This window comes from Dermacentor andersoni, chromosome 4 (assembly GCF_023375885.2).
Source record: "Dermacentor andersoni chromosome 4, qqDerAnde1_hic_scaffold, whole genome shotgun sequence".
Taxonomy (NCBI): Eukaryota; Metazoa; Arthropoda; class Arachnida; order Ixodida; family Ixodidae; genus Dermacentor; species Dermacentor andersoni.
This window is the reverse complement of record NC_092817.1, coordinates 20139685-20166559: the sequence shown is the minus strand read 5'-3', so window position 1 is coordinate 20166559 and position 26875 is coordinate 20139685. Positions and strand designations below refer to the sequence as shown.

At 44.6% G+C, this 26875-nt stretch overlaps 1 protein-coding gene across 3 annotated transcripts in view; it reads right to left on the bottom strand.

Moving 5' to 3' along the window:
- The window catches only part of Ac13E (Adenylyl cyclase 13E), a 138853-nt gene that overhangs the window by 11130 nt on the left and 100848 nt on the right, over positions 1-26875 (bottom strand). For 2 of the 3 annotated variants that reach the window (XM_050182646.3, XM_050182647.2), the window contains exons 5-6: positions 22031-22156; positions 7186-7266 (exon numbers count right to left, since the gene is read on the bottom strand). In XM_050182646.3, coding sequence (XP_050038603.1) covers positions 7186-7266; positions 22031-22156 — 207 coding nt within the window. The remainder of the gene's footprint in view (positions 1-7185; positions 7267-22030; positions 22157-26875) is intronic. The other variant, XM_050182651.3, reaches the window with a different exon arrangement.

Sequence of the window (26875 nt, the reverse complement as noted above, 5' to 3'; positions counted from 1 at the left end):
TAGTCTCAGTTGCTTAAGGCAGGCTTAATTACGCATGAGTGCCGAACAGAGAGTGGAAGGCGAGAGAGTAAAAAGAAGAAAGATACAAAAATAAGGTAGCAGTGATTCTCTATCTACATAAAGTTTCTCACAATCTTAAAAAAGTAGGGCAATGTTCCGACTTCAAAGTGTTGTTCATGGTGCCAAATGAGCTGTTGAGTTTGTGCAAGTTGAGCTGCCCTACAAGAATGCGCAAACCATGCTGTAATATCAAGCACAAAGATGCCTACGTCACCTGCAAAAAGAGAAAAGTTTACAGAATTCCACTCTTGTGTGGAAGACACTACTTTGGTCAGAATGGCTGGTGCTTGAACATGCATTTGCAAGAGCACAACAAAAAGTCAGCAATATTGCTACGAACAGCCAACTGCCAGGCCATTGTAAAAAATGTGATGCGCAGCCACCTTGCTGTCCTGTTTTTGATCAGACTGTTGTCGTGCATTGCCATCGCAATAGCTTGACCAGGGAAATCGCAGAAGCTACCGAGACCGCACAGGCTGGAGATGACTGTGTCAGTTGGGCATCAATGGCTCTACCAAAGAAAGAGTTTGAATTCTGGACATAGTCTGCACATGGCAGCATGCCTTCGTCTTCTCCGCAGATTTGGATGGATGGGTGTATATATATTCTCAGGGTCTGCAATAAAATCTTTGTTGAAAGCTAGTGTATGTCCTTTCTCAACTTGTCCCTTGTTGTTACTGTGCTGTGTTACTTGCATTACCATAAGCACATGGCCTCCAGCATGCGCTGCACAATGTTAGAGTGCATGGTCAAGAATTTAATGCATGGGCAGTTAGGATGTAATGGTGCATGCCTTGCTTGTTCTAGCCTGCACTCTGAAGCACTTCACAAATGCACTATCACAGCAGTGCAAAGTCAGGTATTAGCTTCTGCTCAAAGTGCTTTAACACAAGTGAAAGAGGCAGCTGACTTTCACAATAGCTGTCTGCACAGCTATGGACTGCGAAGCTCTGGCAATGTATGAACAAATTGGAAAAAAAGGAAGAAAGAGTGCAGCTCGTTATCTCGCAGTTAAGCACACACTGAGTTTGACTGGCATGGGTCATCATTATTATGTTGTCGTATATTTACTCGCTCTCACAACCAACATTTTCTTGCAATTACCTGTGGAACACATGTCGCTTGTCCCTGATATGCCTCTTAACATCAAGCATTGGCCTCTTCATTAGCTCTTTTTGGCAACAGCCCATTTAATGAAGACATGCTATTAGGCTTTTGGTTAGGCTGTCTCAACAAAGCAGGTCATTCATGCACTTCTTGTACCTTTGAGCAAGAAGTGCTCACATTATCGGCATGTGAATGGACCTTCTAGACACACATTTGTACATGCAGTATTCAAATCCAACTGCCTGCCCGTCCGTACTGTCATCCCTCATACCTTTCATAGCTGGCTTGAGGGCTTTTTATGTCAAGGTCACCTTTCTGCTCTTTCTCAAATAAGTTTCTTTCTCTCTCTCTCTCTCTCTCTACTAGCCATGGTCATGTGGTGGCTATGGCATTCTACTGCTGAGCACGAGGTTGTGGGGTCAATTTCCAGTCATGGCGGCCATCCGTTAATTGAGGTAAAATGCTTGCGTACTTAGATTTACGTCCAATTAATCAGAAGCCTTCCACTGTGGAATCTCTCATAGTCCCAGTGTTGCTTTAGGACATTAAACCTAATTAATCATCTGTCTCTCTCTCTCTCACAGCCCCTCAAAAGTGCACTCTGTCCTTAAGCACAGACACTTATGTGCTCCTGACATCTACTCCAATATAGTACAGTGTATCAGAGGAATAGCTTGCAGAAACCATTGATAGCATACATCCCTACCATACAGCAAGAGCATGGGTTGTTACGCATCATCCACAGGGTATTCTGTATGCCTCTGGCATTGGAGTTAGCAACAAAGTTTGTAATGCACAGGATAATAATCAATCAGGCAGCCATCGCGAGTATAGACAGGAGGTTAGGAGGATGTCTACAGTTTATTATCAGACTATTATTGCACAATTCTTATGAAGTGGTACCACACAGACATTAGAAGTGATAAATTTATAAGCACTATTTCAAGAATAAAGCGTAGGACATTTATAACACTCAGCATTTTCAAGCGTGGGATATTCCGTGCATGCACACTAATTACAGGAAAGAAATGCTGCGATTTCTCTTGCCGTTTCACTTGAATCAACTAACAATCTGAAAATATTGATTACGGTACTTCATCGCTTTTTGTATGTTGCTGAACTCACACTTGATGTACTATTTTGTTTATGCCGCTTTACCACTTTTCTTTTGCCATAGTTGAACTAATGTTTATTGTACTTTTTTGTTTACACAGATTGTTTCGGTCCATCTCATTTGTACTTTTTATATGTTTTAGCCTTAGTACTGATGTTGTGTTTATTTAAATACAGTGTATTCATCACCTGCCTTTAATGTTAGACACCATGCATTGTAATTATGTTTCTATTGAATCTGTACTCACAATATGTCTGAGATTATTGTTTGGTTTATTATGTACAATTTCTTATTTTGTTTGCCTTAAATTTACCTTTGCATTGTTGTATTTGCCTGTTCTTGCCATTTGTACTGGGTCGTGGTCCTAATCAAGCCCACATAGCAGCTTACTGACCACAGCCCTCAGCATTCCAAATGTCGGAATAAAGTTTATGATTTGATTTGATTTCATTTAATTTCATTTGAAGAAGGTGCATTCATCATGTCAATCAGCAGGCTTACCGACAGAGAAATTCAACAATCACAGGGCATAAAGGGAATATGCCAAGCAAATAATAAATTCTTTACGTGAACATGCCAGACAACTTTTTCATATAGTTGAAGTTGGCAAGAGAAAGAGGCAAAGGCAATAGTTAAATATTCCAAGGACCACAGGCTCAGTCACTGCGCAGCTGCTGCTAGGTCTTTGCTGCATTCCCTCTTCAACACCCACATTTGAATTGACTCATACCAATTCAGGGTTCATGCACTTCCTACACTCGCACTAGGAGCTTCCAGGTTATCTCCTAATACTGCTTGCGACACACGCCAACCAAACACAGTGTGCAGTGAATGACATCAGTGCAAGCTGCTCTATTGGTCTAATTTACTTCATTCAGTACAAATCCGTGCACAATGTGCAAAGGGCACACGCACATCTGATCGACACAGTACCAGGGGTCATACCACAATTGCATCTCTGACCAGCAACCAATTGCCAGGTGCACTTGCTTCTTGCTATGTACATGTAGCGGTGGTGTATCCTAATGTGACACGATCACTTTCAGCATGCACCAAATGGCTAGGCCAGAAAAGGTCAGAAAATGAAGCCCCTCTCCTGTCAGCACAATATTCGTATTACATAGTTGATGTTGTGTAAATAGAAGTACCAGCTACACATGACTCCTCCAAATGAACCAATGCCTACTTTGCATTCATATTTAGTACATCAGTAGAATCTTGCAGTTTATTCAGTTTAATACCACATTTGAGTGCATTATGATATTAAGCTGAATGCACTGCAAAATGCCACCTATGTGCAACATACCACACATGTATTTAAGCCAGTTATAACCCTCCAAAATAGAGCTACAGACTCTTACTTTTTTCAAGCTGCACTGCTCATACACTACTACTCTTTCAATACCTGAATGTCATGCCCTTCAACACTTTCGTGAATTACAAAACTATGCTAGTGGTTCATAATAGAATCAACACTAACTATCCAGAGCATTCAATTATCTTGTATGCTGGATATGAAAACAGTAACAAAATAAAAGACAACTACCTCATTTAACAAAGGAAAAATGGCTACAGTAAGAGGACAATTACAAGTAATGTAGTCGCTATCTGGCATAGCATTCTTGTAGAAATGATACATCGTAAAAACATCCATTTAGCCTTAAAATAATATTTTTAGCTCATGTTTGAACATCTGAAAGTTACAAAAACGTGACTTTTTGCAATGATACCTATACCTCATAATGAACAGAAACTATATATAAGCCTCATGTCGTCATTAAGTTCACCTGTTAGCTATATTGAAACCTCATTTATTGTCAGTTTCATTTGCTAGCTATATTGCCTTTGTGTGCAGTGCACCATATACAGTTTATATAAATGTGTTGCTTCAATTTCTGCTATTTTCATATTGACCTATTATTTTGGTGTGTAATATACACATATCTTTATTTACACTTGAATGGATCCCAACTAGCATTGAGGTAGGGAGTTCAGACACTTTAATACAATACAGTACATAAAATTCGAGCACGAACAAGCTAGCAACTTAGACAGAAGAGTCATGTATACCCGGAACCCATATTTACGCAACACTAGGCAACTTATAAAAAGAATTTTAACAAAGTGAACAGCAGAATTTCTGTGATGTCAGCAGATTCCCTTTATCGCACCTGCTGTAGAACACTCAAAAGTGAACGTGGCAGTGAAAGCGATCGTGTGAAAGTGATCACAATACAGCTCCAGTGTTGCATTACTGCCGCAGCATAGTGTATGTCCATGCCCCAGTACAGGCAAGACATGCATCCTCACTTTTCACTTATTCATTAACACATAAAGATGATTAACATGAGTGCAAAAAATATGAGCACATAATGAAGCCCATGTGCTTGCATGATCATGTTTCATTCATCACCAAGACTATAAAGCAAACAAGTGGTAATAAGTGGTACAAACGTGGAAGGGGAGCATATATAAGTGGAAAGGGAAGCTTATCATTCCTAGCCTCACCAATCACCAGTGAGCTCAGAATTTGGCACAACAAAATTATCGAAGTGGGAAGTTTACTCCTACAATTACTTTTTATTGCAAGCTATGACTATGCAGCTCAATAGCTACATCCCAAGCTTCTGGTAGTGTGCTCAACACAAGTGCACTGGGTTAGTGCACGAGCTACAGTGCATGACAACCATAACACCAGAGTTTGAAGCTACCTCTGTTACTGTATCTTTACTGATATAATGGGAGCCAAAAAATAATACAGGAGCTTATTTAAAAAAAAATTATAGTAGATAAATATGTTGTGACAATGCCACCTGACGCTGAACAGTTGCAAGTTCTTCTTCATAGGCTCTGATCGTCTGCTGAATTAATCAATGCTCACTACTCATGCCACATCTGTATGAAATCACTGCTTCAAAGAAAGAAAATATGGAATCAAAATGCATGTAAAATTATGTGCAACTTTGCTATAAGAGCACAATGTTACCAAGCTACAATAAAATGGGAGAAGTCAGCCAGAGGAAAAAAAAACTAGAAGTCATAGAACTGAATCTGTATGACAGCACGAAAAGTCAGCAACTGCCAAGCTGAATCCTGTGTATCCCATCATTCCCATGGTGGTTGAACTGCAGTGCTTGTTTTCCCTCAAGTGTGCTCATTTTAAATTACAATTGGATAGAATGGTTGGCTGGTATGCGAAAGTCATCACAGATAAGACAAAGGGTGGGATAGATTGTTCAAATGTTGCTTGCAAAAAGGAAACTTGTGTTATATTTGTTGAACTATGGCAACTTACATTAATGAATTGGCATATGGACACCACAGTATAGTGCACTGCCCAAACCGAATTTTTTCTTTCCTGAATGAGATAATCAGTGCATTTCAACTGCATGCAATCAGTGAGGTAGAACCATAAGTTATGTATATGTCATATGCAGATTGCACATGCCCATGCAGTTGGCATAAGCAATTTCGACAACCATGAGAAATGCACAGTGAAAAATGCAAAGGGCAGAATGGGATTGCAGAGTCAAATGTCTAAATGCAAAGTTGTGGCAACAGTATCAACATACATCAACATCCATCCATTGCATCGAACTCTGACGGAAATGAAAGGCTCGCACCAGAGCTTTGCAAGAATCGGCAGCACAATTGAACACCAGAATCAAAGATGCTGTGCAAGAGTGCAGACTGCTCTTTTTGTGCAAAAATCGTGCAAAAAGGGCATGCGCTATCTCGACAAAGGGCAACTGTGTTTTACTGGCTCACAAAGTATAAGAACTGCACACTGGATCAGTTGCAGTGATGTAAACTGTGTGTACTTAAAAAATGTGATGTAAACTCAGCATACTAGTAAAATTTAAAGAACGATCATACACACATTTTTTGTTCTGAACTGCACCATGTCATGCTTATGCTACTTGCTGTAATTATTCTTATGTTCACCTCAACTGCTATCAACACATGCATCTACTATGCAAACCTATGCCAAATTGTGTAAGAGGCAGGGCTGTGCATCGAGCTGTTTGTGCCTTTTGCTTCACCCTCCCAACACTGGCAGCGAATGCTACACACGAAGGCAAGCTTTCTGGTAGAAATGCAGCCTCTTACATGGGCTGATCCTGGAAGTAATACACAGCCACACCAAGAGAATTACGTCATTTTTAGGTTTCTGTTATTGTTTTGCACTTTTAGTATTTAAGTCTGAGAAGACTTAATATAAAAGGCATGCCCTGTTGGTGTTTTGTTTCATGACATATTTTTGTGGGCTGTCATCCGCAAAATTCCGAGGAATAACTTTGTAAAGAATGTAAGACAAGTTACGAGCAACTTTAATGATAGAATGGTGCAGCAATATAACCCACATATACTGCATGTCGTAGAGCAAGGCATAGCATATAGACATATCTAAATATATACAGAAATTTTCGCTCATGGACAACTCCACCAACGCTGAGACCGACACCAGATTTTCTGCAACATGGGGCCATTAATGTTGTCGCATTAAAACTGTTGTTCAACTGCTGAAACACGAACTGCTGCTAACTCCTCCCGCTATGGTGTCTCTTACAAGCATCTGCTTTAGAATGTGAAGTTTCTTTCTTTTCTGCCAGGCTTCCCATTTAAAGTGAAATGGTTGTGTTTTTGCCTGCTGCAGGTGCCCTGGTGATATTTTTACAGGCACGTATGTGCAGTTGGCATTCAACACACACATATACTAAAGGCCTATGAGCATCACAACATTCAAATGCATGTATTTCTGAAAGCTCTCCTTACTCAGTGTCCTGTAGGACTCGCCAGTTCCCCTTTTTGCAAGAACATCGCATGCCCTCATGTGCTGTGCTTTGTGCGAACAAAGAAAAAATATATATGCACAAGAATGTTGACATGGCATAAGGGTATACCTTTACGATGTTCACCTGCCACATGCTGACAAACACAGGAACATTGTTATTAAAGCGTAGCGCCTTAGCTTGCCGCGGCATCTGTACGAGCAAAAACAGCAGAAGGTTAAGCAGGCAGACATGCTGCACACAGTAAAACAGCATGAATGATGAGTCTGTAGTGTAGGCACAACAATACACATGCTCGCTAAATTGCATCCATCAAGGCACTTTCCCATTTCAACCATGCACTGCAGAATGCAGGTAGTGCAGTGTCACCAGAAATGTCATGCAATCAGAGACAATTTTTTAACATGAATACAATAACACCAATAGCAGTACCATATAAAATCACGTAACACATGCAGTTCTTTCCTTTTCTAGCTTTTGCATAAGAAGCAAGGGCGTGGCTACTTCATGACAAAAACATTACGCATATATTTTTTTCAGCCTCAAGTTTCTTCACAAATGTTAACACATTTGTCCCTACAGAATAACACCACTGTATACACTGTATAGGCTCACATGAACCTGGAGCTGATAGCATTGGCAAGGCACAAAATTACACCAACATATAAATATGGCTACAGCTTGACAACTTCTTTGCCTTCTTCAGATTTCAATGGTTCTTTTGCCTCGTAAACATTGTGCATGTACCTTAAACATGGGTAAAATTTCACTTTCTCTTATTTTTGAGCAGTCTTATGTCTGGGGCGGGCAGGGTAGTTGGGTGTTACAATTTCTCCCCTAAGGTTGGTAGAGCAGCTATTTGAAAAACTCTTCAACTAGCAAGGTAAGAATTAGTGCGCAAATAGATTATTCCTTACTTTTTTGTTTTTTGTCTCGAATGAATGAAAACTTGAAAAGAAAATACAAAACATCAAATAATGCTACCAATCTGCCAATTAAAAGTGGAGTAAGTTGGAAAATCATTGTGCTCGGTGCGTTAAGCAACAGGCAGAGATGCGTCGCACAAAGCGCTGATGCACTGTGGAAAAGAATCTCCAAGCACCTTTCAAAGAGTATTTTCTCTCTAGATGCAGAAAACGGTAAGAAAACAGAAAGCCTGATATTCTTATTGCATTATCATTCTGCACCTCCTGCAAGTGCAGCCCACGTAAGTGTAGTCCCCATTTTTACGAGAAGCTCAATACAACTCTTAAATGATTAGGTGCTTGGAAGACATAATTATGGGGTGTACAATAGTGTTAGGGCATTAAAACAGTTCAACAAGTGCAGCTATTACACTATCTATACAGTAATAATTATGCAAACAGTACCCACCTTTGCCATGCTACACTGGGTGTGAAGCTGTCTCTATTAGGTGCAATTAATATAACAATTATGTGTTCTTCAGAATCACAAGCTCTTGCATGAACAATTTGAAATTGAAATTATTAATCAGTGGACAAACGCAATCCAAGACAAAACAGCGGTCTAATATTTGTGCAAATTTACACAGAAAGCAAACCTCCTTGCATCCAGTTAAAGAACTATCACTAATTCAATATGTGCACACACATAAGGCCATTGATAACGCTATGAAACTGCTTACCATTCAGCAGTCATTAGATGTTGCAGCATAACTGAGTATATGTCTAAAATGCTTACTGCTTACCACTGCTGCTGAAAAGAAAAGTATGCAATCATTGCATTCTACCGGTGCTAACATATGGGGCAGACACTTGGAGGTTAACAAAAAAGCTCAAGAACAAGTTAAGGACTGTGCAAAGAGTGATGGAATGAAAAATGTTAGGTGGGACGTTAAGAGATAGGAAGACAGCAGTGTGGATCAGAGAGTAAACGGGGATAGCTGATATTATAGTTGGGCAGGCCATGTCGTACACAGGGCAGATAACCAGTGGACCATCAAAGTTCAAAGTTACAGAATGGGTCCCAAGGAAAGGGAAGTGCAGTCAAGGATGGCAGAAAATTAGGTGGAGCAATGAAATTATGAAATTCACAGGCACAAGTTGGAATCAGTTAGCAGAAGACCGGGGTAATTGGAGCTCGCTGGGTGAGGTCTTTGTCCTGCAGTGGACATACATAAAAAATATGCTGATGGTGATGACGATGATGATGTCTAATTATATCATTTGTGAACGTAACAAACATTAAGAAAAAAATTGCAACAAACGTCATTTTTTCATCATGCAGCATCCATCCTCAACACCTTTTGTACTACTATGGTTTGGTGAGGCAAAGAAGCTCAAACTAATGAAAGCCAGATGAAAACTAATTAGGTGGCCTATGAATACAAAAAAAAAAGATCCATCCTCAGCAACTTTTGTACTACTTTGATTTGGTGAGGCAAGGAAGCTCAAAATAATGAAAGCCAGAGTAAAACTAATTAAGCGGCCTATGAATACACAAAGACAAATACATAATGAAAATTTTATTACTGTTTAAATTACATGACATTATGAGTTATCTAAGTATGAATAATCTCTAGTTGTCTGCATGCAGACATTCAAATTCCGCACAAGAGAGATGTATGTGTGAGTACGACAATTAGTGTACCTGCTACATGCATTATTTTATATGTATGCTGTTTTTATGTCTTTAGGTGTACAAATAAAGCTCATTTTATTTGATTCATTGATTGATCCATAGATTGCCTACAGTCAGCATGAGTTCTGCATGCTGTCTGCACTACTGAACTTACAATTCAGCAGGCAACACATGTTGTCACATGTACAGCCCACTACTACTAACAACTTGCATCTTACAAACTTAGTAAAATATAAATCCAGGCACATAACCAATGCATGCATACAAAAAAAAATTAATATTTAAAGAAAGTAACTCCCCACAACTTTTGGCATAAAGTGAAGCTCCATAAATCCGTGTGTTTTGATTGCATTACTGGATAGATATCACCACTTTTCACTGATGCTGTATCTTTAAGTGGGGATGTGGCTTCACAGAAAGGCACTTGTTACTGCTGTGAAGCCCATACCTAAAGGCATTTATGTATAACTTGCACCCAGCGCTGCAAACACTAGCGAAATTTCTTTAAATGCAGACATTGTGAGCCTTGTTTGATGAAAAGGGTAAACATGTCAAATCTCGAGAAATCTAGCTGGATGCAAGGAAGTTTGCCTTCCACCCTGTGGGGATGCGCGACTCTCGCGCGTCCCCTGATGTTTTTCTCGCATAGCGCATCCCCTGATATGCTGTTTTCCCGCACGGCTCGCGTGGCCTGGCGCCCGCGGCGTGGTACAAGCGCGGTGCGAGAGATGTCGCGACCGTCGCGCCGCGGCGGGGTTACTCGGGCGCCGAGGGACAAGGGGCTGCTCTTTCCCGGCGGGTCGGCGAACAGCGCCGGACGTACCGCGCGCGCGCGCCAATCCATGGTTCTGCGAGACCGTCTCGCGTGGCCGCCTTGGACACCGTTGGCGTGACTGTACACGCGAACGACCAGGCGTTGGGATCCAGCATGGAGCGAACATATTCGCTCGCTTTGCGGTCGTGGTGAGTCGGACTTCTAGATTTGTCGCGCGCCCATCGGCATGTTTTGGGGATAGCAACTCGGCTAGCAGGCATTGATCTATGAAAGGTGCAATAAATGCCCTTGTGACTGTTTGCACTACTGTGTTGTCGTTCCTTTGTCCCAAGAGTACGGAGGAGAATCCCCGTATCTCCCACATCTGGCTGCCCAACGTGGACCTCTTGGGGCATCGGACGATAATTTTAAGTGTTGCTTCGTTCAAGACCTTTGTTTGAACCGAAGCGTAGGCCTAGCGTGGATTTTGATCGCTAGCGTCGGCGGCGTGCTTTCTTGAGCGAGGCGACGGTGGCTGTAGTGTGTTTGAACTTATCAGCATGCTAAGCCTTTTCGCAAGTGTTTTTTTTTAATGACATTCGTCGGTACGAGAGCCACGTGGTCTGCATCCTGGGAGAGCGAGGCTGAGTGCCCGCGGAGCAGTGGCAAGCCTGAAGCGAGTGAGTACGGAAGCCTCGTGGGTGGTCCGAATTTCTTATGTAAATAGCTTCTTCTATCTCTTTGACTCGGATGAAGTCGCGGCTCTGGGAGCCGGGTGGCCGCGGGCCACGGGTGCCACGACGGGCTGACTGGTATTGCGGCCTGGCACCGGGCGCTCCGACACCGTCTGGGACGGTGGGCGCCGTCAACTCGGATGCTGTGTGCACCGAGCGGAGTAGGACCACCTCACAGAGCTAACGTCTCCTCGCGGCTGCCTGTTTTGCGCCCATTTTGGGTGTTGTTTTTGGATGCCGGTTGTTGTCAGAGTAGCGACGATTTAGGCCTAAGGCTTTACGAAGCTGCCTGTCGCACGTGGAGGGACACAACCTGGTGGACCGTGGCGTTGAGGCGTTGCAATTTGCTTCCCTCATTCTATTTAGCCTCGCACGAATTGAAATTACTCGTTCGACTCAAGAAAGCGAGCTTCGTTCACGTGAACTTAGCAACTGAGTAGCTGCCCGATCTTTTGCTAGCCGAGTTGAACATCGTACCACGTGGGCGATGCGCATGCATAAGTCCTCTCCCTTGCACTACTTTAGTGTTTGCCGAGTGTGTTGAGTTTACGCAGCGTGATTGGAGTCACCCTTTGCCGTCACCTGCACATCGTCTGCGCTGCTGCCCCGGACTACGATCGAGCCACCCCGGGTGATGGTGATGCTGTGGCCAGTTCGGCGCGGCGACTTCGGCGGCCTCCTGTATCCAGCTCACAACCCTCGGCGGCGGACAAAGGAGCCAGCGGTCACCGACAGCTACGGCGGCTCTTGCCAGCAGGGCGCGTCGGCGCGAGCGACGCTTGCTCGTACCGACTACTGCGTCGTCGTCTCCGGAGTCCTGGCCTGGGATCGTGCCGTCGAGTCGCAAAGCTGCTGCGGTGACCGGCGGACGCCAGCGGTGTACCCCAAGGACAGTCGGCTCGCATGTTATGGACAGCGTGTGGACATTTCCCCGGCGCGGCCACTGTTGCATGTACCACATTGTTCGCGAAGCACGTGTTGATGTTAGACTGTGTGAAATGTTTCGCCGGAATATGTAGTGATTTAAGGTTGGGGGGATGTGGGGATGCGCGACTCTCGCGCGTCCCCTGATGTTTTTCCCGCATAGCGCATCCCCTGATATGCTGTTTTCCCGCACGGCTCGCGTGGCCTGGCGCCCGCGGCGTGGTACAAGCGCGGTGCGAGAGATGTCGCGACCGTCGCGCCGCGGCGGGGTTACTCGGGCGCCGAGGGACAAGGGGCTGCTCTTTCCCGGCGGGTCGGCGAACAGCGCCGGACGTACCGCGCGCGCGCGCCAATCCATGGTTCTGCGAGACCGTCTCGCGTGGCCGCCTTGGACACCGTTGGCGTGACTGTACACGCGAACGACCAGGCGTTGGGATCCAGCATGGGGCGAACATATTCGCTCGCTTTGCGGTCGTGGTGAGTCGGACTTCTAGATTTGTCGCGCGCCCATCGGCATGTTTTGGGGATAGCAACTCGGCTAGCAGGCATTGATCTATGAAAGGTGCAATAAATGCCCTTGTGACTGTTTGCACTACTGTGTTGTCGTTCCTTTGTCCCAAGAGTACGGAGGAGAATCCTCGTATCTCCCACAACCCTCAGCTACTAATCAAGAAATGGGGTTAACGCTGGTGTCATCTTTTTTATCGTCCACATGGATATACTTTGAGCTTTATCGCATTTGTCAACCAATATAGTGAAAGTCTTTGGAGAAAAAATAAACAATGCCTCCGTACTGTGAAAGCACACAAGGTAATCTCGGTTAGCTTTCACTTCATTCTTTGCCAATGGTTGGACACTGTGCTAATAAATACCGTTGAAAGCATAAGGACATGAAATGAGACATCGTTTCAGCTTCAGAGCAATGACTAAACTATTCAAGTTCTAAAACAAGTTAATAAGAAACTTCCCTACAAAATTTGTTGTCACTTGCATAGAAATCTGAGCAAATTCGTCCATGCAGAAAACATAGCATAAGGCCTTGGCAACGATTCCATGGTGCTTGCAAAAATCTACTAAAACCTAGGGAATTCCCCCCCCCCCCCCTTTTTTTTAGTCCAAGTTGGAAGTTATCTAGCTCCTGGGGTTGGCAGCATTGCCCACACCTCTACATCGTACATAAATTTGTTTCACTTCTTTGGTGCCAGTTTCAAAAAGAAAAAAGTAGTTCTACATAGCCAAATATGAAGTGCATGACAACCAAATATCTAACAGCCATCATTAAAATGAGGACAAGCTTTGAATCTGTCTAAGTGTAAGGCTTAGACTCACGAAATTCCAATGACGTCAACTTTTTAACCAAGGGAATGTTTCATAACACATGCCAGACACGTTGCTCTTGTTATAAACTGTAGGACTTATGATAAGACTATTTCATCATACACAAATATATGTTTGACTATCAGTGCTAAGCACAGATGATCACAAAATATTCCAGGTCAACATCACACTACTAAGAAAAAACAAAATCAATTAGCCATAGCAGATTAGCAGCAAGAAACTCCTGCAATATTCCATCTTGATAAGTTTTGTTATTCAGCAGCCCTGCCACATTAAATAATAGAACAAACAAAGCAGCTGTGTTAATGCCGTAACTGTTCTGTTCTATAGTGGGCTGAGCCAAACAATTTTGAAGTGCTAAAGAACTCATTTTTGGGCATGCTTGTGCTTGTCTGTTTAAGGAACCAAAGCATAAAACATGACGCAAAATAAGTCAAGCTATGCAAGTAATTTAGATAAAAGGGAAACAACTAGTATTAATAACATAACTGTATCTTTTCAGCTCCATTATAGACACAGCTAATTATATTTGTATATTCATAGTTTTTCTTTCTCCTCAAGGCTACACTTGCAACATCTGCTCTATCAGAAATGTGTTACATCATTTTGCCACCATTACCTGTTCTGCCAAGACAGGAGGATGAATCACAAGTGCCAGCAATGTAACACTAATAAAAAGTTAAAATCTTTAGAACTGCAAAGATGTATTGAAGATAAAGACTGCACATGTGACAGCAGCAAGAGATAGTCATGTTCAATATTAAGTGCAACATGATGCTCATAGTCTAAGGGGCTCCAAGATGGCACAGTGATGCCAACATACGAAAAATTTGAGAATCAAACACCTTTCCAATTAATGATATTTATTAGCCACAAGAACAAAGATTGAGGAGGTGCTCGAGGTGCCTCTGCAGGCTGATAATTATGGCGAGCACACTTCCTAGGAGCCACAAAAACCAGCTGCGTTCTCATGTGATGCAGTTGATAACTCCTTAAATAATTTTGTGCGTGTTTTGAACATCAAGGCACTGAAGGAATTGTGAGCAAGCTAGGTGAAATCTGGGTGACAGTGTACAAATTATTTACACAGTGCTGGCTAGTAACAACTACTCCAATAGTTTGAGTAAGAGTGCATAAAAGAATGCACTGCATCATGCAAATAAAAAAACGTCTCTTTCTATGTTTGCTCTATGGCATGTTTTTGTATTGTTGATATTGTAACAGATACGAAAGGCACGGACAAGAAAAAGAGAAAGAGAAGACGAGGAGAACGAGGAGTTTGAGAGGCCGGGCTGCACTGCGATCACGCTACGATCATCGTCCATCTTCTGTAAATAAAACCATTTCTTCGCAACTCTTCGTAACAGTTGTGGTGGAAGGTGCTGGGTAATCGACACCCGAAGACGGAGGCTGAACCACAAGTTCTTCAACGGAGCCGTCACTTTGCTGGACTCCCACCGAATCCACCGGAGTTGAATATGTCCCACGACACAGACGAACAATGGCCTATTCCAACTGCTGCGCCGACCAGTTCCGTTCTACAACTGAGAGATGCGCGTCCCTTCGCCGGAAGATCGGACGAAGACGTCGAGGAATGGCTCATCCATTATAACCGGGTGAGTGCCGCCAACAAGTGGAACAGCACTTCTCAGCTTTCGAACGTCGTGTTCTTTCTAACGGATACTGCGTTGTTGTGGTTCGACAATCACGAGAAAACGTTCACAACATGGGGAAGATTTGTTTCGGAAATCAAAGAGCGATGCGGCAACTCCGCGACGAAAAAGAAAAGGGCAGAACAGACGCTACTGCAGCGTGCACAAGTGCCAGGCGAAACCTGCACCACCTACATTGAGGCACTAATAAAACTGTGTAGGATGGTGGACTCTGGAATGTCCGAGGAAGACAAAGTCAGGCACATCCTAAAAGGAATCGCTGAGGATGTTTATAATTTCCTCATCGCAAAAGACAACCTGGTTTCCGTCGCTGACATCATTCGGCACTGTCGTACTTTCGAGCAACTGAAGACAAGGCACATCACGCCGAAGTTTGGCAGGCTAGCCAATGTGACGACAGTTGCAAGCATGGACAGCAACCAGCCCCTCGATCTGGCATCAACGATCCGACAAATAGTTCGGGAAGAGCTCAGCCTGCACGCGCAAGTGACACATCCAGGCACTCATAGCTTCCGCCTATCACCAGATTTCGAGCCAAACGTGGCATCCTTCTCCACGTATCCTGCGGGAAGAGGCACTCAGGATTATGAACTCGCGCCCTGACAGCAGCCACGTCTCTACGACAGAGGCCCTACTTATGACGCTCGGCCACAACGAGAGCAGCCGCGTTTTCACCCCCGAGGCCCTGTGACTTCTGTCAGGCTGCGACAAGAACAGCACCGACCCTACTAGTACCACAACGCGACTTATGAACGATATAACAAATTTCAGCAAGCAGCAGAGACACGTTATCCACGTGACAACAAACTTTCTCGCCGACCGCAGCCGCCTACCATTCGTTTCGAGGAAGACGCTGTGAACTGCGACCCTCCCGTGTGCTACAACTGCGGTTCCACAGGCCATATAGCTCGGTATCGTCGCCAAGGCCGTCAATCACGTAGGACACCACCGATGTTCTCGCCACCCAGGACCCGTACTTCATATGACTTGCGAACGACCGATTTGCTCCCAATGGACCACTTCTCACACGAGACCACACGCAGCGATTCGCCAGCATCTGAGTGGAGTTTGACGCCACCAAATAACCGTCCCCGTCGCTCTCCGTCCCCTCGTCGCCGTTCTTCCTCACCGCCGCCGGGAAACTAGCATCCGCAGCCAATGGAGGTGTGGTCGCCGGACGGTCTTTGCAAGAAATACCTCTGCCTGTTGTGATGTTCAAAAACAAAGTGAATTTCTCGATTGACGGAATACCGACCATAGCGTTAGTCGATACTGGGGCGACTGTGTCTGTGATGAGCCTCGCTTTCAAAAACCGGCTAGGCCACAAAGTTATGTTTTCTTGGAATAACGGTATTACCTTTCGTGGAGTAGGCGGCGAGTGGCTTCATCCCCTTGGTGTTTGTGCTGTGAGTGTTTTGTTGGCTGGGAAAGTGTTTGTGTCGGAATTCCTTGTTCTTTCTCGTTGTTCGCACGACATTATTCTTGGTATCGATTTTCGTGAACAGTGCGGCGCTTCCGTGGACTGTGGTTGTGGCGAAATATCATTGAACAAGTTATTTATATCAGCACATTCCGAACAAAGCTCGGGTGGTGAAGACAGGGACACAGACACACTCAGTGTTCTTGATGAAGTGATTGCACCATCGTGGTGCCTGACGCCCGTTCGTGTTTCTGCAAATACTGTTGATGATTGTGTTGACCTTGTAGTTAGGCCTCTCCGCATAAACTGTGCTAAAAAAGATATACTTGTGCCCTGCTCGGTCATGTGCATGACGAAAGGAATCGCCACATTGTGGGCGCTGAACTGTTCCACCATGCCGGTTGTCCTTCCTCGCGGTATGAAAATCGCTCTCTTCGATGAAGCCGCATGTAGCTAAAAAGCGGCACTAACTACGGACGTCTCTACAGCTTGCTCTCCTTGCGATAATCACCATTCTGAAGAGCTAATGCTTGGCATGATCAGCAAGGCTCTCGGTACATCGGAACGGCGAGCACTGGTACAAGTCCTTGCCAGACATGAGGCTGCATTCGACTTCACGCATGGAGATGCACCCCTTTATTTACCGTCGTCCCGCGCTCGTCACAGAATAGATACCGGCTTAGCACACCCCATCCGCCAGAAGCCCTACCGAGTGTCATCGTCCAAGCGCAAAGTTATTGCAGAGCAAGTCAAGGAGATGATGAATAAAGGTGTCGTTCAAGAGTCATCTAGTCCATGGGCAGCCCCGGTAATCCTGGTCTGAAAGAAAGATGGCTCCTGGAGATTCTGCGTGGATTACAGACATCTAAACGCAGTGATGAAGAAGGATGTCTATCCACTACCGCGAATCGATGACGTCATTGATTGCTTACACACTGCTTCTTACTTCTCAACACTTGATTTGCGATCGGGGTATTGGCAAATACCTATGGACCCTGCCGACAAGGAAAAGACCGCTTTCGTGACTCCAGATGGCCTATTCGAATTTAATGTTATGCCTTTTGGCCTTTGCAATGCTCCTGCCACCTTTGAAAGATTCATGGACACAGTACTACGTGATCTAAAGTGGGAGATATGCATGTGTTACCTCGATGATGTTGTAATCTTTGGCCGCACGTTTGAAGAACATAACGAACGCCTCAGCCTCGTTCTCGACTGCATTGAGAAAGCTGGACTGGTCCTAAACTAAAAAAAGTGTCAGTTCGGCGAACGTCAAACACTGGTCCTGGGACACTTAGTCGACAAGGATGGCGTCAGACCCAATCCTCGTAAGATTGAAGCGGTGAGTTCCTTCAAACCACCGCAGTCAGCACGAGAACTCCGCTCATTCATTGGCCTATATTCGTATTTTCGTCGTTTTGTTCCCCGGTTTGCCGACATCGTTTACCCATTAACAAGTATTTTGCGACAGAATGCATCCTTCAATTGGACACCAGAGTGTGACACATCATTCTCTCATCTGAAGTCTATACTAACGTCAGCACCCCTCTTGCGTCACTTCGATCCATCTTGCCCGACTGAAGTTCACACTGATGCTAGTGGAATCGGGATAGGAGCGGTGCTTGTACAACGTCATAGTCACGCAGAACATGTTGTCGCATATGCCAGCCGTTGCCTGAGCAAATCTGAACGCAATTATACGGTTACGGAACAGGAATACCTGGCAGCCGTTTTCGCCATACAAAAGTTTAGATGTTATCTTTACGGTAGACCATTCAAGATTATCACCGACCATCATTCTTTATGCTGGCCGGTCGGTTTGCGCGATCCCTCTGGTCGCCTCGCACGTTGGGCGCTGCGCCTCCAGGAATACGACTTTGTGGTATCGTACAAGAGTGGCCGTCGTCACGTTGACGCAGACTGCCTCTCTTGGATTCCTCTTGCGACTACCGACGGCGATGCTGAGAATTTTGACGACTGTCTCGCTGCTGTTACTTCTACGTTCCCTGATGTGGCAGACTTTCAGCGAGAACAATGAGATGATGTTACCCTTGATCCGCTTTTTGTCGCCGCCCGTACTTCTAAAGGCAGCGGTCGCTTTACTGACCGTGATAAATTGCTTTCCAAAACTAATTACTCCGGGCATGGAGCGCGTTTTCTGCTTGTTGTCCACGAGAGTCTCCGCTCCGACGTTCTACGCGCCATGCATGACGATGTGACATCCGGCCATTTCGGCTTCGTACGAACGCTGCACCGCACGCAGGAGCACTTTTACTGGCCCAAGATGTACGAAACAACCAAGCGCTATGTCGCTAGTTGTGAAACGTGCCAACGTCACAAGCGAACGACCACCGCAGCCCCGGGTCCCCTTTGGCCATTGACACCGCCCAGTACACCGTTCAAGCAAGTAGGCATTGACCTTTTGGGTCCATTCCCATTATCTAACAACAAGAACCGTTGGATAATTGTCTGCGTAGACCATCTTACACAGCATGCAGAAACTGCAGCCATACTGTCTTCCGTGGCTGCTTGCGTGGTGGTCTTCCTGCTGCGTTCCGTGGTTCTTCGTCATGGCCCACCACGTGTCGTCATCAGCGACCGTGGTCGCCAGTTCACGACTGATGCCATTGAAGAGTTACTTCGTTTGTGCACTTTATAGTTCCGCCATTCCACGCCGTATCATCCACAGACCAATGGCCTCGTTGAAAGGACAAACAGAATGCTGACCAACATGCTTGCCATGTACGTCTCCTCCAATCATAAGAACTGGGACGACGTGCTGCCCTTCATCACTTACGCATACAACACGGCGAAGCACGAAACCACGAACTATAGCCCATTTTATCTCCTGTATGCAAGGCTACCGCTAAGCCCTCTGGACACTTTCTTACTCTTCGTTCTGCACAGTGATGATTCTGTATCGAAGACTTTGTGTCTCGCCGAAGAAGCGCGTCGAATAGCTCGTCCTCGTACTCTGGCCTCGCAAAGTCGTTCAAAAGAGCGATACGACGACCGTCCCGTACAAGTATTGCTCTAAAAAGGTGAATTAGTCCTTCTTTGGACACCGCAACGCAAGCGTGTATTGTGCCAAAAGTTCTTGTCACAATATTCAGGCCCATTTGTAGTTGTGGACCGCCTGAGCGAACTCACTTACGTTATAGCTCGCCTACTGTGGAATAGTCGGCGATCAAGCAGAACTCAGCTGACTCATATTGCTCACCTGAAGCCTTTCTACCCTGCTTGTCCATCCTGACTCACCCCACAGGCTTCGTCTGCTTGCGGGGAAATGTAACAGATATGAAAGGCACGGACAAGAAGAAGAGAAAGAGAAGACGAGGAGAACGAGGAGTTTGAGAGGCCGGGCTGCGCTGCGATCACGCTACAATCATCGTCCATCTCCTGTAAATAAAACCATTTCTTCGCAACTCTTCGTAACAATATGTTGGTGCACCAGTAATAGATTTTGAGTATGTGGATCACTTCCATTAAGGCGAAAAAATTTTCAAAATCTCTTTGAGTTCAACTAAATGGGGTCTGATTTATGTGCTTAAAAACATTTGTCATATAGCCCAAACAACAACCCACTTTTCTGAAATCTAATATAAAGAAAGGCACAGTTGCTACCCTTATGAGAAATGTTACTAAAAGCACAAAAAGACTAGTGGTTAGAATGCAAGCATTGCCATACCAGCAAACATGATCTGATTTGAAGGGAAGGATCTGGCCTAGATAAAATATTGAATTCATGTAAGTAAGAATGTGCAATGTTAAAAACCTACTTTTCAAAATGAGGCATTCGTGTAAAGCTCATAATCATATTTAACATGAACTCTATTGCGATATATTACTGCATCCACAGGTCTATATAGAGGCTGCACAAGAGAAAGAAAAGTTCTGAAGAATGCAAGCACAGCACGTAAACTGTTGAATTTTTTAGGAAAGTGAGAATGCACAGGGCCATCGCTGACAAGACCAGAGACCAGTAAATGTGCCTTGGTAGAATGGGTAGCTATTAGCAAACCATTGTAAGCTTGCTTGTAATATCACAGCACTGCTGTGTGGGATGCCAAATAGCTTGCACAGGTGCTAGCTTGCACATGCTCAACTACATCTCCTGTGCTCTTACTACCACAGTTTCCTACAGAAATTACCAGAGGAAACTCCGGCCTAGCAATCGTTCAGCTGCCATGGAAAAGATTATTATTACTATTATTAGACTTTATTGGTGCAAGGGCATCTAAGGCCAGAGAGCACCATCCATGGAAATGATGGCTAGTACATGGATTTGTCTAGTGTTCGTGCTTGTGTCTTCAAACATTCTTGAACCAATATTTAATACACTTTATCTTTCAAAAATTTCAAGAACTGATAGTTTTCTACAGGCAGCAAGGCAATTAGTCTCTGCTCACATTCGTAATCATTGCGAATTGTTGCATCCACAATGTAATATGTCACTGCAAATGATCAATCTGCAGTCACAAAGTCACATGAAGCCAGAAGGATGAAGCTTAGGCAAATCCATGCACTGTAAATCATTCCCATGCTGGCTGAACCGCCGCAACTGCTGCTCCCACAGATACTAGCACCAGAGCTCGCTCTAGTAATTTTTGTAGGAAACTCTATATGCTTGTTACATTCTACACCATCAAGATTGTCATGAAACTCAAATGCAAGATTCATACACTCCAATTATGGTGCACACGGCTTAATCTCATTCTTGCTGACTTTGTGACCAAATTAAAGTAAGCCATGTGCACTGCCCACACTCAATACTTCCTTTGCAGACCACTGTGTGTTTAAAGAGAAATATCAACAAATTAGATACCTACAGCAGCGAATATGACATTTTGTACCTTGGGTCCTCAGAGCTAAACTGCTGATAAAGCTGGCACTGAGTTAGGTCAGACCGCTAGCCTTGGGCAATAGCCTCCTGAACATTCAATGCCACATTTTGCTATTCACACCACATAGCCCACCCATCATGCACACATCTTATGGACTCCTAGATCATATAACAAGGCCACCATATGCATCAACCACCATGTGAAAATATGTGCGCGCTGGTTAGAGAAATTTTAACAATAACTGGAAAGGTTAGCCGAGAGTAAGCCTTGGCATGCTGCTGCAAGTTTAATATATTAAAGAGATCAAAGGAGAGAAAACGTGGATGCATCCACACGCACACAAACTCGGAAATGTGGGCAACAGTGAGCCTCATACAAAATAAACAAAGTGGAAAATGGAAATTTACAGCACCATAACTACTTAAAAGTTAAATATCTCAGCTCCTTGGCAGCAGCAATGTACACATTGTTTGACATAATTGAAAAAAAAAAAAACTAATAGCTTAGAAACGTAAGCAATTTTTCACAGGAAACAATAATATCATATCATTTTGCTCACTATTGAGCATCTCTACTCAGAACATCGAAGCACAAGGCACAAAGATAAAAGAAAAGACGAATAATGAGCAATATGGATTCAGTGCTTTAGAGTAGAAAGTCACACTGACTGTGTCCTGAATGCTGCTCTGCCTGCTCCGAATGCCCGAATCTTTGCGGCTACTGTTCAGCGTTGAGAGGCTGCTGTGGCGGTGGACAGGGGGTAGCATGGGAGCAACTTCTTCTTCCTCAATGTCCTGGAAAAATGTTAAAGATAGTTACGTGAACACATAGGTCCTCTAGTCTGCTTGGACTACAACAGCAATTTATCTTTCCTGAAACCACATAATACAGCTTTTATTTTCAGAACTGAACTTCTTGAATGTTGAGCGAGAGTTATTTGTAGTCTACTTGTCATATTTAAAGTCAAGCACGGCGAAACAAAGTGCACTAGGGCAAACTGCACTATTGTAACTTCCGAGCAAAAAAAAACATTTCAGTAAAGAACATTTCAGTACATCAGTTCAAATCTGTACACAGTAAATAGCTTTTCGAAAATTCAAACTGCTTGAACATCTTTGCACGTCAGGCAGTTGCAGCTACAAACTTTTGATGCAAGTCCTAGCTTAGTACTGAAGTAGCTCCTTTTTTATTCACAATATTCTTTTACAACCTCTCGCACTAAAATACAATGCTGGCTTATTACATTCACAGATGACAGTACTTTCCATGTGAAAAGCACAGTACTAACCTTGCAGAAAACTACAGTACAACAACATGCACTACATTGGTTATAGGGACGCTGTTATCTGTTAGTAATAGACTTTCTCTGTTAGTAATCCACCTCTTTTTAACAGTCACAGTGTTCTTTCAGAACACTGTGACCATCTAGACCAGTTTAGTGTTTCTAGGCAGTGTTTTTTTTATCTACAGTCATGTTTTCTTTGTTGCCTTTATTCTCGCCTTTCAAGAAAGATGATGGATGAACGTAACCTGTAAATCCTCTGTGACAAAAACAAAGTGCATTTTCATACACACATAATATTGTCGCGGCGCAACGAAGATAGGAGATGAGGACACGTATAACAAAAACAGCTTGTTTTAGTAGTTGAGCCTAAAGATGACTTTTTCGTCTTCTAATCTCCGCTAGGCCAGTGCACGAGACGAAGCCTACTAAAGCTTCCATCGCTGCCTTTGTCACTGACATAGAAGAGATGCGGCATTTGCCTCCCTCTAAAAAGAAGCCTCGCCCCAATGCTAGAGGAGGTCACTGGTGTGAAGTTCCTCGCAAAGTCACTCGCTGATGTACGGCTTCATATGTATTACGTGCACAACTTCAGGCCAGTGCTGGCAGCGCCTCGTGCAACAGGGGCTATCTGAAACTACTTCGTAGGTGGCGTCACTTAGGCGTCGTAGTACTTGATACGATCCAAAGTATCGCTTTAATCTCGCATCTCTGGATGGGCATCCAAACTCGCACTCTGTCGTGAGTTTCGTAGGTTACTGGTCTATGGCGAGCATTGTAGCGGCCCGCGTCATAGTCCTGATGTTGACAGATCTGTATGCGTGCGAGCTGTCTAGGTTCTTCGGCGCCTCGTGTAAACGCAACTGCATCCGTGTCAGCGCCATCGCGTTCATGTAGGAGCATTGCATCCAACATCGTCCGTACATCTCATCCGTGAACAAGGCTGAGTGGAGTCATTTATGTTGTTTCTTGCTTAGCAGCGTTATATGCAAAAGTTATATAAGGCAAGATCTCGTCCCAATTTTTGTATTTGCATACATCCACATACATGAAAATCATATCTTCAAGAGTTTTGTTTAGGCACTCTGTGAGTCCGTTGGTTTGTGGATGGTAGGTTGTTGTCTTGAGGTGAGTCATTCCACTGAGCACCAGGACATTATCTAAAAGCGCTGCCATGAATGGGGTTCCTCTGTCCGTGACTAAGATGGTTGGTGCACCATGCCTCAACACAACATTCTGTATGAAAAATCACACCATCTGTGCTGCTCTACCTCATGGGAGAGCCTTTGTTTCAGTGTAGCGAATCAGATGATCAGTCGCGACAATAACTCAGCAGTTTCCTACACTAGATGCAGGAAGTGTGCCCAAAAGGTCCATTCCGATAAGGCCAAATGGTGTGTGTGAGACCTGAACAGGTTTTAGCAGGTTGGCTGGTTTTCTTGGAGGCGACTTGCACCTGTGGCAACCGGGGCAAGTTTGTCTGTGATGTTTCACGGCCATGGCAAGTCTCAGCCAGTAGTACCTTTGCCATACTCTGTTCAGTGTCTGCATGTAGCCTAAGTGGCCAGAAGTTACCTCGTTGTGACAAGCTTGGAGTACTTCAGTCCGAAAGGGTGTAGGAACAACCAGTAAATAGTTGCATCCAATGGGTGAAAAGTTCCTTTTGTAGACAACATCGTTGCATAAACAAAATGATGACAGTCCTCTTGAAAAAATTCTAGGAGCCTTGGGAGTTCGCCCGTCTAAAAAATTAATAAGGGCAAGCAACTCAGGGTCATGTTGTTGGTGTGCAATGGCAGCCGTATCAAGAACATGGAGGAATAGCGTTTTGTCTTCATGGGATGAAGCAGCCAACTTTATCAGTGACCACAACAGGCTATCAGCATCTGTACGCCTTTTCCCTAACTTGAACACGACTATCATGTCGAACTCTTGCAGCCTGAGGCTCCAGCGTGCTAGTCGCCCAGAAGGATCTTTCAGGTTTGTCAGTCAGCATAGTGAATGATAATCACTCATAACTTTTAAAGGCTGGCTGTAGAAATATGGGTGAAATTTCATAACCGCCACACCACAGCAAGGCATTCCTTTTCAGTTGTCGAGTAAATGGCTTCTGTGCGCGAGAGCATTCTGCTTGCATAGGCAATCACCCTTTCAGCGTTGTCCTGCAACTGCATGAGCACTGCTCTCAGACCAACATTGCTAGCATCAGTGTGAAGCATCTTTGGAGCTGCTTCGTCAAAGTAGGCAAGTACTGGAGGTGTTTGTAGCCACTGCCTCAGCTCATAAAATGCAGTTTTCTGTGCCTCGCCTCACACAAACACCACGTCATCTCTTGCGAGGTGAGTTAGTGGCGATGCAATGTGTGCAAAATCTGCGATAAACCAACAATAATATGTGCAGAGGCTCAGAAAGCTCCTGACAGCTTTCTTGTCACACGGTATAAGGAATTGTGCGATGGCAGCAATTTTCACAGGATTGGGATGAAGACCAGCATGACTGACGATGTGACCAAGAAACTGCAGTTCCTCAAAGTAAAAGTGGCATTTTTCTGGCTTGAGAGTGAGGCCTGCCAACCGGATGGCTTGCAGAACCACTTTCAGTCGTTGCAGGTGCTCATTAAACATTGCAGAAAACACAGTAACATTGTCGACATAGACCAAGCAGGTTTTCCACTTCAGCCCCTATAGCACAGTCTTTATGAGCCTTTGGAAAGTTGCGGGCACAGAGCACAAACCAAAGGGCAAAGCTTTAAATTCGTACAGTCCATCTGGCGTCACAAAAGCGGTTTTCTCAGTCTCTCGGGTCCACCTAGATTTGCCAATATCCCCTTTTCAACTCCATTGAGGAAAACTAACGAGAGTGTTGAAGCCGGTTGAGGTAGTCATCTATATTTGGGAGTGGGTAGACATCTTTCTTTGTAACCTCATTTAGCTTGCGGTAGTCGACATGAAAACGCAGGCTACCGTCCTTCTGGACTGATACTACAGGCCATGCCCAGGGGCTCTTTGACGGTTGAATTACGTCTTCTTCGAGCATTCCAGTTACTTGCTCCTGTATCGCTTCACATTCTTTCAGAGCCACACGACAAGTGTTCTGGTGAATTGGTCTGGCCTTGATGATGCAAAGCAGTCCTCGAACTTGGCTAGTAATGCGAGGAGTTTTTGTCATTCTTCTTACGGCAAGGTAGTGCTGACACCAAGAACAGGAGACAGATCTTATGCAGATACTTCTTTAAGCATTGAAAAGCAGCCCTGAACATCTGCAATACCGTCGATATAGGCTACAACCGTGCCCCTTGGAAGGTGCCGACGCTCGATGCTGAAATCTGTCAGCAACAAATCTGTGTACCCATTAACGACGTTGACGATACCTCATGCAACTGAAATATCTTGAGTAAATAAAAGCGGGGTTATTTGGTCTGCAACTCCTTCCCCATCGAATGGCACGTCACATGCCACAGAAACAAGGGTGCACGACCGAGGTGGGATGACAACGTTGTCATCACTGAGGTATATAATGAGTTGCATGGTGGTTCTAAGCAATCAAGTGAATCGGGGTCGTGATAAAATGTTACCAAACGGTCTGGGATGTTGATGACCACACGATACTTTCCCAGAAAGTCTATTCCTATAATCAAGTCTTTACAGCACGCGTCAAGAATGACGAAAGTGGCGACGAAAGATGCACCTCCTATGTTGACTCTCGCCATACATCGTCCGGCAGGCATCAGTAACTGGCCTTCTGCAGTCCTTATATGGGGCTCTGTCCATGGCGTCTTTACTTTCCTGAGACGAACTGCGACGTCTGGACTTATTATGGAGAAGTCAGCACCAGTGTCAACCAAAGCTGTTGCTTGCTGCCCGTCAACAAAAACAATAAGGTCTTCGCTTACAACTTCGTCGCTGTTACGGCTCATCAGCTTCATAGCGTCCTGTGGTGGAAGTAACGTGGGCTTTTTATCGTCGTGACAACTTGCAACCTTACCTCTAGCCTTTAGCTTCCCCAGCGTGGGCTAGGTGACCTCTTCACCCTGAGGTCAGTGAAAGTGCAGCATATTGATGCAGACGAATGTGTGCGAGACGGAGATCATGACCGATGGCCCATGTCGACCTGGTGAGTTGGCAGCAACTCCTTATCATTGGCTCGGTGATCGTCAAAATGAGAGCGGGTGGTTGGAGGCCCTTGAAAAGAAGCTTGGTGGTGGAGTCTAGCCCACAGGTGGAGGTGCGGG